The following is a 19676-nucleotide window of genomic DNA, read 5'->3' as shown; positions in this document are numbered from 1 at the left end:
TGGTATAGGAAATGTTTTTTTATAGTCTGTATATATGAAATATATATATCTAGGTATAATAATTTTAGTCCTAAGTTTTTAATGCTTTGAAATATTGATGATACGAACAAAGTTTATGTCCATCAAAAACGAAATGAGAAATCAAGCTGTAATTTTTATAGCGTGCTCAAGACGTAAAAAGTGAGTTTGAGTTCGTAAATGAGCAGCATATGTTAATTGGGTCTTTTAAACCGTTAGAGTCAAATGTTTAAATGTTCCTTACAAAAGAGAAATTTGTTTGAAAAAATATTTGTTTGAAATATTTTTTCGTAAACATCACTGTTTATCCGTGAGGGCGCAAATCAGGACAAAACTTTGATGTACTTTTTTTCCAAAACTATAAAATATAGGGGTTTGAAAATTTGAAGATAACTAAAACTATTGGTCTTGTGAAACATTTTCGAATAACGAATTCTACAAAATACTAAGAAATAAATTTTCAACAACCAAAACAAATGACGATCGAAAGGCTGTCATGATTGTGTAGGTTTTTTATACTCTTCTAATTTATTAAAAATTATGCAAGCACTGACATATACAGGATATTTTAACAATTAATTCAATCAATTGTTTTCGCTTGTTTTTATTTATTTTATCCAAAAGACTGAAAAATCATACGAATCACAGAGGCCTCCTGAAAAGGGAATTATATAAAGATATAGTTCTTCATAGATCAATATTTGTTTTCGCAAACAGTGACAAACAACACTAACAAATCTGCATAGAATTTACCTAATTTTTTGAATAGAAATTTTTTTAAAGAAATTTGACAATTCCTATGAAAAGCTTTTAATGTAAATCTCTATCTCTGTACAAACTTTTGGTATGGTACACAGATTTTGTAACATTTAAAAGATATATAACTAAAATGATTTTCATTTTGAGAAATTTTATCGCGTATAAATTTTTTTTTAAATTTTTATTTTTTTTGTAGGTGGTGAACCTGATACCAAATTTTTAAATGGTAAGTTCATAAATTTAAAATATTCCATTTGTTGTTTACTTAAAATTTTTAACAACTTTATTTCCTAAATACTACAAGTTGATCTTTAAGTTATTTACATAAATTTTAAATCTTTTGATTGTAAAAGTGAAATTGCGAAAATTTTTATAAAAACCGCTGCCGCGCACTGTCACAACGTCGTTTGTACAAAATAAAAGCATTTCAATGAGTTATTGTTATTATTTAAAGTTTTTAAGTTAATTTAATTAAAGGTATCTCGATACCAAAAGAAGAAAATGATCAAAAAATTCAAATTTTACTAAAGAATTAATCATCCTTTCATACGTCTTTTGTGAAAAATTCATGTCGATTCTCTGTACGGTTTAGGAGAAATTAAGTATCAAAGTCACAAGACCTATACAAGGGTGATTAATTGATAAATAAAATGTTAAATTTTTGTTATCATTTTCATTTCAACTCTTTAAAGTATTTCGATACCGTAAATTGAAAATTATACCAAAGATTTGAACTTTTATTTATCAATGATCGTTTTATACGTCTTTTGTGAAAAATTCATATCGATTCCTCTGTACGTTACCAAAAAAAGTTTTTCATTTTTATGCACAGTTTTTTATGTAAATGGTAAAACATTTTAAAGGCACATATTGATTAACAAATCAACATTATTACGACTTCTTCATATACCACCATGTAAAAAGGGCTGTTTTTAATAAATAATTTATCGTAAACCGTACAGAGAATCTACTTGAAATTTATACATAAGTCGTATTAAATAGTCATTAATTGACACACAGTTTGTAAGGAATATATGTATTTTTAAATGTAAAACATCAGCTACCCAAAATTTTATTAATCGCATCAAGCTAGAATATTTTGGAATCCGAATGACCTCATGTAAGTATTTAAAGGTTAAATAAAATCGATGCGTGAGTTATATTGGATATGTAAAATGGATAGATTATCATTCATAGACATTTAATAAAAATTTTTACTTATTATTCAAAAAATGTATTAAAAAGATAGTAAAAATAAGTACATGAAATGAATGATCATGGTGGAGTCAGTCGAGTTAAGTTGAGTTTGAATTCGATGAAATAAAAGATTCCTATGAATGATTATTAACTAAATAAAAATAAAAATACCTATAGGTACTTAGTACTTACTACACCTACTTGTCTTATTATTTTATATCCAACACACACACACACACACATACATGATGCATGGATGATGGTGATTTATACCCACTTATTGGAGTAGTGGTTTGTCTTCTACTATTCAATATTATTACAGAATTAAAAACAGAACCGGATTTATTACAATTAACTGCTATTTTTACTTGAAAAATGTATAACACAATTATTATACTGTATTTTAATCTTAGACCATTAAGTTACATAGATTGAGCGTCAAACGATTTTAAGCATGCCAACATCTGATTTAATAGCTTGGATTAAATTCATCATGATGGCAGTGTAGAAATATGTCAAAAGAAAGTGTTGTTGTCATACTTGCCAAATGTTTGTTTATAACTAATTGAAGTCTTGTGCTATTTTTAGCATCAATAATCATCCCCAATCCATATTATTTAGTATCTAATTAAACGTTTTGGATACATTGAGTAAACACAATCTAACAGTTTGAAAAACTTTTTGTATAAACAAATTAAAGGCATATTTCAGGCTGATCAAGAAGTAGTTTTCATGATTCATTATTTTAGAACTAACCGAAAAGTAAGGACTCATTCTAGATCCTATACTATTTTTTAAATCTATATTAATCTCTTCAGAAGCATAGATTAACACAAACTTAAAATTTCGTGAGTGGCTTCCATTAGCGAGTCTACCAAACTTTCTCTCTACGACTTCTTCGAAAGTGCTGCGTTTTCATACGAGCAAAATAACTTCATATTTATGGCTATCGATCTGAAAAAACGCAGCAGAGACTTTGTCGGACACTATGACTACTTGATAACATTAATAATTTTTCAACAATAAAGATATATAGAAGAAGAGAATAGATATACATAAGCTTGTCTACCACCTCGAACATGCTGTACTTAATTTATTTTGTTTTTCAATACATACATAAGTCACTTTTGCTAAATTCTTAAATGTTATCAAGTGGTCATAGTGTCTGAAAAATTCCCTGCTTCGTTTTTTTTCGGAAAGGTAGCTTAAATATGATGTTATCCTGCCCATTTGAAAAGAGAGAAAGGGCAATCGGTTGACCCATTTAAAGAAAAGGGTCCCGCGGACTATATGTTGATGTTGGGGCTAAATAAAAGCTTAATTATTAGGTAATATATAATTATACTCGTTAAGATAAATGGGGTTTGCACGGGAAAAAAGACATTATTATTATTTATTTTAATTGTATACAAAAAAATTTATTGATAATGAATGATTGATTCAGTTTGGGTTAATTGATTTTAGTGTAACAAGAAGTTTTTTTGGTATAAATAAGCGCAATTCTGTACTTTCGCAGCGTCACTATTGAATGTATACGATACATTGATGTAGAAGAGAGTGAGATAATTTTTTAAGAGTCGGATTAATTGATAAGCCGACCCTGAAGTTAAATTGTGATAATATAGTGTAGTGTTGCCAGAAGCAGTGGTATTTAAAAAACAAAACAAAAAAAATTATTTATATTATATTGACTTGTACGTGTTTTGCATGGTGATTTGTGTCTACCTAAAACAATCAACCCACAACAATAATGTTACAAAATTATTACGCACCGGACTCAACATTGAACGTTGGGTTCTGAACAACAAACACTTATCTGATCATAGAATGTATTTTAAGTTTTATTTTATAAGCAATCTTTGAAGCATCAAAGCAATTCAAGATTTCCACACTGCATATCGAAATAATCAAGTTATTTGGTTTTACTTATTCGGAAATATATTCTCAGTCCGCTCAGATGGATGGTAAAATTTATTTCTCGAACTCGCAAGATTTGTTTGTGGCAAGGCTCTCGAGAAAAGAAATCAAGTGAAGAAAAAAGGGAATAATTTACTGCCTTTGCTCGCTAACTATCTAAAGTGTCTTCCAGGCAGTATAAACTACATTTTCTTATTTTACCAGAAAGTCCAGAGTAAAATAGGTTTCTTTACGCTTCTTTTCATGGCGTTGGAAGAACACAGGTCTCAGGTTTTGTTTGTAGAAACTTAATGAGAAACTTATTTCATTTTGATGTTTCTGAATAAAAAATTTCTTAAGAAAAATTATACATATATATACATATATATATATATATATATATATATATTATAAATGTACGTCTGTAAATTTATATACAGTGTGTTCATTTCAAAAGTATCCACCCTTAATAGCTCTTAACTTGATGCGATTATTGATTTTGAGTGAAAAGACGTCGATTTTGTTATCGAAGTGAAAGTTCAAAAATGGAACCTAAGGAATTGTAGGTATTATCCCAAAAGCCTTAGCTACCCTTAACGTTGAAATTTCAAATGTCACCCCCTACCTTGTTATTCATCATTTGAAAGGAGTACAATTACCTCTTCAGCATTGAAGAGATAATTGAATGCCCTTTCAAATGAGGTTTGACAAAGTAGGAGATGCCATTTGAAATTTCAAAGTTGGAGTGGGTGGTGGGGAAGGACTGAAACTTGAAATTTTCTAGGTATCATTTTTAAACTTCGCCGTTGATATCTAAATCAGATCAAGAGTTATTAAGGGTGGATACCTGCCATCTTCTGTGTAGTCTATTTTAAAAACAAATCGATTGATTTTATTTTTATCATGGTTGAATAGAGAATTTTATGCCCTTTCAAATGATGTATAACAAAGTAGAAGGTGCCATTTGAAATTTCAAAGATGGCATGGCTAGGGGTGAAGGGTTGAAACGTAAAATTCTCTAGGTAACATTTTTCAATTTCCCCTTGATATCTAAATCGACGTGTTTTCACTGAAAACAATAATCAGATCAGGTCAAGATTTATTAATGGTGGATATTTTTGAAATGAACACACTGTATTAATATATTTAACTATATATATGATATTTTAAATTTAAATCACTGTGTATGAGCGACCTTAGTAGCTCGTGTAGGTACGAAGGGAATAATAAATCGCTTAACTACAATAAATTAGTATTATATCAATGAAATCTATTATTTGTAGCCAGTTACGATGATTTTTATATATCATAATAATAGCCATATAATTCCGATATACTTTTCAACTAGGTATATAAAAATTATACAAATTTAAATTTATGAATATTAATAAGATATGTGTTATACCAATATGAAACGTATTCTTTAAACTCTTAGTTTACAACAAGTTTTTCTTTACTATGAAAAATCTTTTACCATAGAAAAAATAATTATTGTACTATTAATAACAGAATCATTTAAAAATTTCATATCAAACGCCATCTATTAATAGAGTATTTTCCGCAACGCAACCCCCCAGAAAATCGAACAAACGGTTTTTCCGATTTTCCGAGGTGTTGCGAATTTTATTTCAAGTCGATTGGTGAAAATTCCATCTTTCTAGCATTATTAGACTAGAAAATAGTTATTTTTGGGGGCTTTTTGGGCGCGCTCTTAACAATTAACAATCAAGTACTTATAATGTATTTAGATCAAATATAAATTGTATACATATTAAAAATCTGATTTTTTCATACTCTTTTTGAAGGATGAAAATCGTAAAAATCGCATTTTTGAAATTCTTCCGAATTTTTTACTCGAAATCTGGATATTTTAGAGAAAAATGTTTAAGCTTATTTTTTGTTAATTTTGACTCCAATTAGGCGATAAAATTTTTCGGAAGCAATTCGATCATTATTTTTTATTTTTTAGAAAAAAATTAGTTTTTTAAAAATATCCTACCGAGTTTTAAACAGGGTACTGCAAATTACCCTGTTATTCATGCTCGATGACGGATCTTGCCGGGGCTAATAAGGTCACTTTACTAACTTTTCTCATTGCCCAATAATTTCATAAAGAATTTAGAGACTTAATTTTTACTTTTTTTTTTTTTTTTTAATTGATAAGTAGGAGTTTTTTGATACCATTAGGTAAATTTTCTTAGCAATTTATGGAACATTTTTATGATATTATTTTTGACTAACGTTTATTCCTACTTTCGTTTGTATTTCGTAAGTTGAGGGTTAAATGCATTTACCGTATAGATATTGATAATGATTATAAATAGTGTTGGTGGTATAAGAAATATTAGTGTAAACACCGCTTTAGGTTATTATATTCTACTGAAGATATTGATTGGCATCAGAGTATAATATAAATTAAATGATTCTTCAATGTTGAAACTATTTTCTGAACCCTTCAAACGGTTCTGTTTTTGATTATCGGGAAATTTACTCGTTTGTATAGTTTTGAAGGTATTTTGTTAAATATTAGAAATCAATAAATATTTTTTAAATATATTTTAGAAATAAAAATTAAAGCATACTTACTTACTGTCTAAATAAATGTACTTTTATGTATTGATCACGTGCGTCTTAAGATATCGATTAACCTTTAATCGATTTAGTTTACTCTTGAAGACGCGTTCTGAAAAATCATTTTCATGTAAGAATATAATGGTATAAATTTAAAATTTTGGGTGTAATGTAAATTGGAGATTATAATGAACACCTCGTTACATATTTATACAGGTTGTCTTTTTTAAGTTGACCTATGCTTTAAACTCGATAAATAATTTTTATCGATAAAAATGCTTCAAGCAAAAAATGTTGGGTGTGTAAGGATACACGTAGACAGGAGGGTCTTACGTAGACATCAAACTTGACCTAGATTTTCAAGTTCAATAAAAAGCTCACTCTAATCCATAACTGGTAATCGATAGATGAACACTTTACATTAGAAAGTTGTTTTTGACTAAAATAGTACCTAACATTTTTTGTTCGAAAACATTTTCCTAAACCATACAGTTTAGGAAAAAACGGACTGAAAATTTTTACCCAAAATTGTTTTTCGTATCAAAATTGTTATATCATATAATTGTTTCTGCGAAATCTACTCACCTTTCGAAAAAAATATCCAATTAATCCAATAAAAGTGGTTTGTTTTTCTATAAAAATCATTTTTGTTCAAGTTAAATAAACAAAAGCACAAAAAAATTGATTTTTCCTATCAATTACTGTCTAAGCTATTCGGTTTACAAAAAAATGTTTCAAACAAACAATGTTCGCGTATTTATAAAGAACAACTTTCTAATTTAAAACATTCATCTACAGTTTTGTCACTTGAGTGAGGTGTCTTAATTCACCCGAAAGCGTAGATCGAATTCAATGTCGGTATGAGATGCGTGCCTTTGAAACTAATATTTTTTGTTTGATCCATTTTTCTCGATTAAATTTATTTATCGAGTTTCAAGCATTTGTCAACTTAAAAAAGACACCCTGTTTGTATACCTTAATGTCAAAAAAAGACGAAGATGTCACAAAAAAATAAAACTTTCAAAACAACACTAGGTAGTTCCATCGTAAAATGGCTTTTCTTAGGAATTCACTAAAATTGAAATATAAGATTAATAAAAGCATTCTGTATTTAATAAAAAAAAGGAATTTTTTCTTGTCTAATTTGTTGAAAAGATGACCAAAAAATAATTTATAAATTTGCAGTTGTGTGTGTAGTTTGAGTATGTGTATAGATACAATGTTTTAGTATTGTACACTGTTGTCACAAATAGTGCACGAATATAAGAGCATGTTTTTATAGATTTGATTATAACGAGTAAACTACCTTAAAAATGTAAGATTTGTATAAAAATTCGTTAGCAAACTATTATTTCGAAGATATTTATTGCCATCAAAATAGTATTTCTGTCTGCATTATTTGAGGTATCAAATACCTGATGAAATAATTTGTAGCGAATTTTGTAACCATCTGTTACAAAATTAATTTTGTGATTTGATTTTGGAACATTTTGTAAATTTGTAATCATATATATTAATAATTGTTATTATTATAATATCCGTACATATGCATTACTTGTACTTGTAGTTTTTCTACTTGTAAGCAATCATGTTTGAAGCATTATCAATACTAGTTATCTATTGTGTTGTTAGATTGGTAGCAATATGCAACGCGCTGCTGCAAACTACTTTATTGCTATCTGATTATAATTATAATTTTTAACGTTATACGAATGTATGCTTCGTCGGTTTATTGTAACCATAGAGTAAAGAATGATATTTATTTTATGTAAGTGCAACAAGATTTCTGCTGTAGTAAATAGACCCAGGACCGGAATTCCACCGGTTTCATTTGGAAAAGATACCAAAATAATTTGTATTCGATTCGATTTACCAAATCTGATAATACACTGCGCACATTTATTAAAGGACCAAATTTTTCCAAAAAAGTTTGCCTAAATTTCAAACAGCTGTAGCTCATTTGAGAAATTGTACTTTCTTGTTTTGGAATCTATGGCCCAAAAATTTTTGTCACTTCTTGCCGCTTTGCATGAAGGGCTGAAAGGGTGAAAAATGTTACCCCTAAATTTTATATATAGTTTCGAAGCGTACCAAAATTTAAAAAATATTTTCAATTTTATTAAAACCACTCGAAAGCTTGTTTATTTTTCTTGAAAATGACTATAAACAATTACCGTACGAGCTTTTTGGACCAAGACCTATTTGTATCTTCTGAAATAATCACTGAAATTTTTTTCATTTTAATCGAAAAATTTAAACTGCTTTCCTTGAAAACCTTGCATATTGTTTCTTAAAAATTTTTACCACTCTCCCATTTTTCGTTTTTAAAACATGTCAAAAAATAGTATTTTTCTTTATTTTAGGCGTTTTTTCAACTGGCCGCCGTTTTTTACAAAAAGTTTTTATCTAAAATTTTATCATCCTCATTTGAAAACTTGTACTTTCTAGTTTCGGAATCTATTGCTCAAAAATTATTATCATTCTTTGCCACTTTGTACGGAGGAAAGGGTGAGAAATCCACCATAAGGGTCGCCCTCAAAGGAACTTGTTTTATCGTAAAAATTGTCACAAATTTGTTCCAAGACTGACTTTTCTATACATATTAAAACTACCGAAGATGAAGAAATACAAAAATTTTAATGATTATTAAGTCTTAGATATTTTTTTAAAGCACGTACCTACTAACTCAGTAATTATTTTATGGATATTATTTCTAGCAATTATTCTCAATTTAACACATAATTTTTTGATTTGAGAAAAATTACTTAAAATAATGCAATATATAAAATAATGTATACAAATTACTGGTATTTTATAGTGTTAAAACATATGAAAGTAAATGTAAAATATAACCTTTTTTAATCTAACTAGCTTGTCTTTATTTTATCTTCTTTGCAGATCACAAATCACGATGCATTTTTTATACCATGTATATATGAAATATATCAAGCTATACTAAGTTTAGTCCCAACTTTCTAACGCTTAAAAATGCTACTAACAAAATATTGGTTAAAGTAAAATATAACCTTTTTTAATCTAATAGCTTGTCTTTATTTTATCTTCTTTGCAAATCACAAATCACAATGCATTTTTTAAACCATGTATATAGGAAATATATCAAGGTATACTAAGTTTAGTCCCAACTTTCTAACGTTTAAAAATGCTACTAACAAAATATTGGTATAGGTGTTCATAAAATCACCTAATTAATCCATTTCCGGTTATCCGTCTGTCCGTCTGCCCGTCTATGGACACGATAACTCAAAAAACTACAAGAGATATCAAGCTGGAATTTTTATAGCTAAGTCCGTAAATAGGCAACATATTTAATCAATTGGGTCTTGGGTCCGTTGGTTCCATCTTATAAGCCGTTAGAGATAGAAGTGTAAATGTAAAAAATTTCCTTATAAAAAAATAAACAACTTTTGTTTGAAACATTAGAAGCTACTCTAGGTATCCGCGAAAATGTATATGCAAAAAAAGGTATATGCGCTTTTCTATTCCCGACGATTTCTGGACCGCCATCCACTAACCAGTGTTTTATATAATCACTGGTTCTTCCTGATAACACTCTTCTAATTTGGATAAGTTTAATAAAATTATGTTAATGGTGATTTTGTAATAACACTGATTTGATGGGTAACTTGTGATGATGCATGTTTTGCCGTATTGTATAATGTTTTGATAATAAGAAGTAAATTTAATTAAGATAATCACTTATAGTTAAATATACCTTCTTCACAATGTAACAAGTTTTATTTTAAAAAAAATGTAGGTATAATCTATTATTAATAATAATATTATTATACGATTTATTCATTACTATAAAACAAAATATTAAATAAAAGTAAACGTGGATAAATTTTACACTCCGAATTATTTTAAAAGCCTTTCCACTCTCGTGAAGTAGCACAAAGCCTGTTCTTATCTCGCTTTGTCCGACTAGAAAACGGATTATGTACCCGAGTAGGTCACAGGTGACCTTCATCTCCACATTCTCGTGTGTACTTGTGTACAAAAGTTCTAGTAATTGACAACGTTTAGTTTCTTTTACAGTTTTTCAATAAACAAAATAATTGTTAATAACTGTTAATTTTATTTTTATTGTGCCTATAATTGTACTAACTAATACGCACAGATAGCTACCGAGCTATTTGTGAAATTAAACGAGAGTGTAGTATTGAATGCTTCACTCGGCGAGTATACTCCGCGAGAGTGTAGATGTGGGGTAAAGCGTTAGGATAAGTTTATGTTGAGCTAGTATAATTGTTTAATAAGGAAAGGGCGTTGTTGTTTAATAAGGATAGGGCGTTGCGGTTTCGTATATTTCCTGAGAAAAAGGATTTCTTTAAATATTCTGCCAATATATAGTTTTTGGCTGCACAATGTCGATGTAGTTATAAATTAATCCCCTACATAAGCTAAACCTATGAATGATTAGTAATACAAAATTCTTATTATCGATGATTAACCAAATACATAACAACGTCTTTAACAGGTAGAGAGCACTATTTCTCGCCGTCGCACTAATTCTGCTTACTTCTATTTACGTGCGTTAATATAAAAACAAAATTGATGGCTTTGTGTATGTATGATTCCATATCCCTTTAAAGGATGTTAGAGACTAATTTAGTCCATGTTTTTCGCTTTTCTGGGACTCTGAACTTTCTTCCAATGACATTCCCGCCCAGGCTTTTAAATTATCCATCCAGCTAGTTTTTTTCCTTCCAACTGCTCGTTTTGCTGGAATTTTACCAAATAAAGCCACCTTGATCATATCATATTTGTTTGATCGAATAATATGTCCCAAATAGCTTAATTGTCTTTTTTTTACGGTCTTGCTCAGTTCTGGTGAAAGTTCAATAATTTGAATCACTTTACTATTTGATGTATATGCCTGCCATGAAATTTTTAGAATCTTTCTATAGCACCACATTTCAAAAGCATTTATTGTTTTTATTATATTTGCTGTCAAGGTTCAAGTTTCACAAGCATAAAGAAAAACTGACCACACGTAACATTTTAAAAATCGCACAAATATACTTTATTTTATTTTTTTGTCCGTTAAGAACTTTTTTAGTTTCATAAATACACTCTTTGCTTGCCCTATCCTTGATTTTATTTCAACACTAGCCTAGTTGTTGTTGTGAAAGAGTTTCCCCATGTATCTAAATTCACCAACTTGTTTTAGGTAAACACTATTACACTCTATTTTAATATTTTCTGTCTCTTTTTTTGTGTGTAAATACCATTACTTTAGTTTTTTATCATTAATTTTAAGGTTCCACTCTTCCCTAGCCTTTACTACTTTGTCCACTAAAATTTGGAGATCCTGAGAATTTTCTGCCATCAACACTGTATCATCAGCATAACTTCTATGTTGTTTAGCACGTGTTCATGAATTTTACTCCGATATCACAGCCTTTTAATGCCTTTTCCATTACCACTTCACTACAAATATTATATAAAAGAGGTGAAAATTACATCGTTGCCTAAAGCCTTTCCATATTTTTGAGAGCTATATACTCTTGTTTTTATAAGATAACTATTTTTGGATTTACAAAAACATTTTTTAATGTTTCTGTTAGGATAACTTTTTAATACCTTGTTCTAGATTTCACTCATTCATTTTCTGATTAAAAAAAACTTTTACCAAAAATAAAAACCGGCTTCAAAAGAAAAACTTTTCCAAAACAAATTAATAAGCCTTAAAAAGCAAAAAAATAACGCTAATATAATGTAGTTAAAATTATTGTTATTTTTGGAGTCGGTGTCAGCCAAGGAAATAACTCTGACAGAACAGTTTGCTACATTAGCTTGGCTGACACCGACTCCAAAAATAACAATAATATTAACTACATTATATTATCGTTATTTTTTTGCTTTTTAGTGCATATTAATTTGTTTTGGAAAAGTTTTTATTTTGAAGTCGGTTTTTATTTTTGGTAAGTTTTTTTATTTTGTGATTTTTAGTGAATCTGCAGTACATTAACTTATTTGTCACTAACAAAAGAATCATCGAAATCGGTTGGCGTGATATTGAGCTATGCAAATTTAAGACTTTTATGATTTTTTCGTGGATGCCATTGTCAGAACTTGACCAAAATGAAACGGGACCACATGGGAAACACCATCTTTCAAATAGATAAAGAATCATCAAAATCGGTTCACCCAGTCGAAAGGTTTGAGGTAACAAAATACAGTCGAATTGAGAACCTCCTTTTTTTATTTGAAGTCGGCTAAAAAAAAAATAAAATTCGAATAATTACTAATTCAAGAGACCTTCGAATTGATTTTTTGAGGATTTAATATCTCAATGCTGTCCTATTCAGTAGGTGCAACAAAAATGGCATTGTAAATAAAATATGTAAATATATCTTTCTTTACCTTTTTGCAATTTGTTAAATGTCGTTGAAAGAAGCAATAATTATACAAAAAGAACAAATTACAAAAGATGAACTTGTTGATAGACAAGAGTGACGTAACAATAATGACATATTTCCGTTGACCTCCTATGTGTGGTTATTTCTTAGATTTAATGTTTTTATAACAAGCAACAAGTACCTTTTGTGATCATTCATCACATAAATGTACAATTTATTGTATACATAATAATTTATCTATAAAAAAATTCTCGAAGATATAATACTTTCACATTTTGCTGGCTCATTTTTTCTGGAAGTATTTTACAGGTGTAGTTTTATTCTATCCATTTGAATTCAAATGTAGCGGTTTAAATATTGGAAGTATGAACAAAATTGAGAATTGTAAAATCATTCGGCAAAATTATTGAATTTTGTTTTTTTTACTAGCTAGTGGCGGAACAAATAAATATATAGGTAAAGAAACTTCATTTGGTACTTTTATGCCAAACCCTTTTATTCAAAGTGACAAACCCTTTTGTTTTTTGGGAAATAAGCCTTTTTATAATTTTTTTATTTCTATAATTCGATTGTAACGAGGCCGACTAATCCACCAACTAGACGACCAAGTCGATCACGGTTTCGGAACATTCCGCAATTTTCGTAACGCTTCGTTTACACCTTATTCGCGTGTACCGAAATATGTTTTGTTTACTTCGCATTGTTTCTTGATTTTTGCCTTTGCATGGATCCGATAGGTGTTTTTGTGAAAAAAATAAACCCGATACTATTTTTCATTAATGTGAAAGAGCTCAATTACAATTTAAACATGTCACAAGTAAGAAGCCGGATAGTCGACGCTCTTTGCCGAATATAATCGCCGACTGCGAAAGTAGCCAGTTAGTCGGAACATCAATAAACATTATGTTATTAATAATTTACTCTAAGAATAGAATATTTTGCGCAGGTCTTTATAGAAAACTTCATTTTGTCATTTATTACTAACTAGTTTGGGAGAGGTATCTAATATTTTTCCACAATACTCAAAATTAAAATAATATACAATATTTCCAAAAGTAAGCAATTAAAAGTAAAATACGTAGTCATAAAATTTCACACGGTTGAAACTTTGTTGCAAAACTAGGGCTGTTAAATTATTTTGTACAATCAAATTACTTATTGATTACGAATTTCAATCAATCGCAGATTAAATATTTTAAATTTAATTTTATTATTCACCTGAGTCAGAAATTTGAGATCTGTAAGACTTTCTCGTGTTGTAAGGAGGCAGAAATTAATTTGACTTTAACTTCTGCCCGGAAATAATCGCATCTTGATTTGTACTGATTTCTCAGAATCGATGTGGCAACTACCTTAATAAAACTAAAAGATAAAGCTTGTACTCTCATGTGATATCGAGTGTTCCGAGAAACATTTGATCGAGTAACTGAGACAAAATACCAAACTAAATATTGAATTTACTTACACATCCCTGCAAAATATTATTAGTTTTTATACTTATAAATAACTTACGTAAACTGAAATGTCACTTTATATAAAGTAACCTTCGACTTTTAAAATAACCTCTTAATTATTAGATAGGATATGTGATTTTTAAACACAAACAAACGAATCACTCACTCAAGGTGCTTGCTTGTTTTAATCTTTGAACTATAATAAGTGACTGCGTGAAAAAATTAATTAAGTATTATTTTATATTCTTCTATAAATACCTATCTAATCAACACATTTTATGAAAGACTTTATTGTTTTCTGTTTTATTCTATTTTTGCTATTAATTAACCGCAAAGAAAATCGAGTATTTACTGGTGTGATTTTAGCCTTCAATCATTCGTGGTGATTAACTGTGTTTGTTAATCATATTCAGTTGAAAGAAATCAATATTAAGGCCATCAAAAGGTGGCTGGATGCAAATCAACGCTTGGTGCAGCACGTTAGGAAAAATAAAATTCGGCATTGGTACAAGAAATCGCCATTTGATTCAACAATCGTATGACAAATCGATCTATGAATTATTGATGACTGAAGCATGCATTCATTGTAGCTGCCCATTTTCTCTTTCAATGGATTGCGATAAGGTTGGCAAAAGGTCTTCGAACTATATACTATAATATTCTAGTAATATTGAACTTCAGTTTTTATAGATAATCGAAATAAAAAACTTTTAATGTCAGAGAAAAACTTTTTTTCATTCTAATGTCTCTTCAAATCTCTACTGCAACTACGATAGTTCTGCCAAAAGAACTTCGGTCAAAATTTCGAAGAGTCTGATGGGGATTAGTGATGAGCAAAATCCGTCTTAGACACTTTATTCTTACAAGTTTTGCATCTTTTATTACACATTAATCTTGGCGTTGAACACCCCTGAAGGGACGGATTTTTTTAAATAAAATGGATGAGAGCCTAAATGGCCGAGCGGTCTAAGGCGTATGTCTTTGTCTGTTGGTCCATTTTCGTAAATTGATCACATTGTCGTCGCTTGGTTAAGAACGAAGTCACCCACTCCACCCACATCAAAATGTAATTGTAATTAAATAAATAAAGATTAACAAATAATGATGTGGGTGGCCTCTGTTATAGGCGTATAGGTCAGAGAAACGGAGGTTAAACCCCATTATTATTATTATTATTAAATAAAATGGATTCAAGTGTATTTTCTAGGTATATATTTTAAAACTGTAGGGAAAAAAATTATATCTACTGACGTTTTAGGTTTTTAAAATTTGGTTGCCATGACACTACTAATCGAAACGTCTCTATTGGGAGCCTATTTTCATTCGAAACTTAAAAGCCTATATTATATTGAAACTATTATGATTTGACTAAAGTGAAAAACGGTTAATTAAATTTTTACTAATTTCCAATGGAAATGGAGCTATTGCTTTTGTAGGTACTGACGATAGAATTTTAAAAAAATCTCCTCTCTAGCGATCGCAATTTTAGTACGATTTGAATAAAATTTGGTATAAAGAAGGGTTTTGGTATTTGAAAAGTTATGTTCTTGAATAAGAAACCTATATTTATAAACAAGGGGTGGAGCAGTGCGTAAAGCACAAAATTTTATCAAAATAAATTTTTTTTTTTTTAAATTTTTTAATCAGTTTTAAGCAAAGTACATTTATGGTGATTTTTTTATCTAGATGCTTAGTGTTCGAAATAAAAATTCTTTAAAAATAAAAAACGTAATATTATTTTAAGAAAAATCTGTTATTTTTATTCAACCTCTAAAGCAATTCGTTTAGCTAACGCAGCTCCTGAGTTACGAATTTTTTTTATTAGGCTAAAATTTGTTTCTTTATCCTCTTATTTTAATTAGATGAAATTTCTGCAGGCAAAGTTTTCTACTACAATGAAAAATATCAAGACCATGATCAGAAAATTTTCAAATATCAGAATATTTTATTTTAAATACTTCGAGTGAAGAAAAATTATAAACTGTATAATGCAAAACTGACAAAATTTCTCCCAATATCGAATACCTGAAACTAATTTTCAACTATTATGCATTTACCAAAATATTTATTTCATTGTATCGATTTAATCAGATTTCAGTGAACAAAGTATGTATAATATAATTGCATGTCGCACAAAGCGATGAACTGTAAAATCATATTTCATTTTGTACAGTTAATAATGTGAACTTGTTTTGTTGGTAAATATTGTGAATATTGGTATAAAACTATTTTTTTGAAAAAAAAAAACTTTAGATATAATGTAAAAATATAATCACGTATTACATTAGATGAGACCTAAATAATCTATTTCACGCATCATTTCCAGTTTATTTCGATACTTTTTTTTAATTAAATTTCACATCAGAATAGTTAAAATATCAGTTATTATCTCATCAATTAAATGAAGATTTATCGTCACTATATTTCAACACCGTTAATATTTCCATTTGCACTAAAATATCACAAACTTTTCATTTGTATAGCGTGAGGCATCTTTTAGTTTTTAAAATGTTCGTTCATTCTAACAAACTTATTTTTAGGACATTTTTAATGGTTTGATTCTCTGTTATGTTCAAGATTCACTTAGTCACTTTGTTGCGCCTTTCAAGGCCTTAATTGTCTCTGATGATAAGCATAACATTTGTACTTGATTCACCACAAATACCAAATAGTTTAACTGGTAACACTTTTTCAATGTTACGTTTTTAAAATTTTGATAAATGAAGTGTTGGCGGTGTTACTTTTAAATACTTTCAATAACAAGTTTTGAATATTTTCAAAAATTGGTCGAGCGTATAAACACTCATTTCATCGGAATATAATATAGTATTTTCTCTCACTTGAAAGGCGACTTTATTGTTCCGAGTGTCGAAACAACCGCTAGTTCAAAACAAACGGATAATATGCATCATTTTATATATAGATAGTTATGTTTATATAGTTGGGTACTAATTTTCATTGATGACTAAAATGATCGAAAATTTGAAAGGGAATCATTTGAATAACATGACGAAATATTCATAGCTACGATTCTGCTGTGTTCGCAGAATTAATTCTATGATAGAATCTAGCATCTGAAAAGTTAGTATATCGATCGATATGTTAGCCATTTTCTCTATCAACAAATTTTGCAACATTTTTAGTCATCATTGAATATATTTGAGCTCACTCCGAGATAGAAGCGAGCAATAATGAATCACCCAAATTTGTCACTGTCGTCTTTACACGTCTTTTTGTTTGTCGTACCTTGCGCGTACACTTTAAATAAAATAAAAATTGCAAATTAAAGTTCTCTGGCAGGGTCACCAAAATTAGTTGAAAAAGGCAAGGCATTAATTCGTTATCCGCCAGCTTGCAGTATATGGTTATGTACAATAATAGAATAACCGACAAACAAAATTTATAGCGTATAGAGTTCTATGATCTTGATGGCATATAGAAGTTTTTTTTCGAAATTTTCCCCGACAATTTTTCACAAATGCAGCTCCATAGTGGCGATACATATTTAAATTTTCACTCTCAAGGCGTCAGTGATCGCAAAATTGTTGTTAGAAACCTCAGGCTTCAAAAAACTCCATGGAAAAAAAAAATCGAATAAATTAAACACCATGAATTGGACGGTCTATCATCTGATTTAAAAAAAATTGTTTTGCCACATGAAACTAAATCACTATTTCATTTATAGTTTATACGAAAATCACGATCTGTAGCTGCTTGTATTTTAATATTTTAAAACTTTTGCCTCATATTGAAATTGCGATATCTTCTTCCATCGATTTCTTCATTTTAAAATACCCTAAACTGCCAACTATCACGCTGTGTTTGCTTTTTCATTGTCAAAACTTAACCACGCAATTCAGGGCAAACATTCAAATCTTGCGTTAATTTTGGGACATCCTTTATTATTTTACAAACTACCAATGTTTCTGTGGGTTAAATTTGTCTGACAGAATGGACGTGAAGTAAAATATGATTAAGCATTAAGAATAAATGTCAAATGTGTACAAATCCGCTTATAAAAATAAAGCCGACCTGTCAAGATATCATATCATATGTAAGACAAATTTTATATTTCAAAGATCAATCGTACGTACCTACACGCGAATAATTATTAAGATCCAGCTTAAGTCTCATAAATAATATGAATATAATTAAGTAAACAAAACATGACAGCCTACAGCCAGAATAATTATTTTAAATTTGTATCAATATTTTTCGACATATATTTTTATAAAATATAATTGTTTCAAAAAACCACGTATCTATATGTCGATGGCCCCTCAAGTTTTGAATTTTTGGGTTTTCGTTGCAATAATTTGCAGAATCACTTTTTTACGTAGGTATATACATATATATATATGCATTTTCATAGTTATTATTATTATTTTCTTTTTTTCAGGTACATTATCATTATTTTTCTTTTGCTAACTATTGAAATTTGCACAAAAATCAATTTCTTTCTTAAGCGTAGTCAAAATGAATTTTTCTCATCATCCAAATTTCGAATTATTCCATACTTTGTGTGTTTGTGTAGTGAACACGATAAGTCAAGCAAATAAGTATACCAACTTTACATTTTGTTGTTTGCTTTAGAGCTAAACAGTGACTCTAAAATTACGCTTTGTACATGAGCGTAAAAACTAATCAACGCTATAGAAATACATTTGTTTAATAGCAGACGACGAAATTTAACACAAAAAACATCAAAACCGCTAAAATTTCTGAAGATGGGGGATACGGGTTGTTGCATTAGGCTCTAGAAGGTATTTATAAACTTTGTGAACATTGCCGATTATCGGGATATCATTTCCTTCGGTTATGCTTAAAAAAATGCTTTTTAACACCCGAACTAAAAAAAGGGGTGTTAAAAGTTTGACCGCTATGTGTGGGTGTCTGTCTGTATGTCTGTGGCATCTTAGCGCGGAAAAACTAAAAAAATTGGCGATTATGACATATAATTTTAACATATAAATAATTACTGTGGAAATGAATGGTCAAATAAATCTCGCTCAATTCATTTCGAAAAGTGAAATGGTAAAATAATTAGGTAATTCAAAATAATAAGATCAACTCAAATATTTCGATTTCAATTAAGTATCCTTTTCATCTCATCTGTTACCTTGACCATCACTTTGATAATAATTTAAGAAGGAGTATTATAGGTTTAGAGTGTTTATTTGTGCGTCTATGTGTTTTTCAGTGGCATCCTAGCCCCTAAACGGTCGAACCGACTTAATTGAGAATATTTTATAGCTAAGTTTCCAGAAATCGGTTTACAAGGAATAAATCGCATTTGTCGGGGGTTTTAAATTTTGTAAATTTCACTTGTTTATTGAACACAAATTGAAACAGTCACATTTAGAAAGTGACTGAATTTAAACATTTTAGCTATTTTCAA

General features: G+C 29.1%; 1 protein-coding gene across 1 annotated transcript in view; it reads left to right on the top strand.

Moving 5' to 3' along the window:
• LOC123292881 (myosin-G heavy chain-like) overlaps positions 1–19676 on the top strand; it is a 223049-nt gene that overhangs the window by 1094 nt on the left and 202279 nt on the right. Inside the window, exon 2 of the mRNA XM_044873594.1 lies at positions 974–1003. Within this exon, the coding sequence (XP_044729529.1) occupies positions 974–1003 (30 nt within the window). The remainder of the gene's footprint in view (positions 1–973; positions 1004–19676) is intronic.

This window comes from Chrysoperla carnea, chromosome 2, assembly GCF_905475395.1.
Source record: "Chrysoperla carnea chromosome 2, inChrCarn1.1, whole genome shotgun sequence".
Lineage (NCBI taxonomy): Eukaryota > Metazoa > Arthropoda > Insecta > Neuroptera > Chrysopidae > Chrysoperla > Chrysoperla carnea.
Note: the sequence above shows the minus strand (reverse complement) of the source record. Positions and strands in the feature narration are given on the sequence as shown.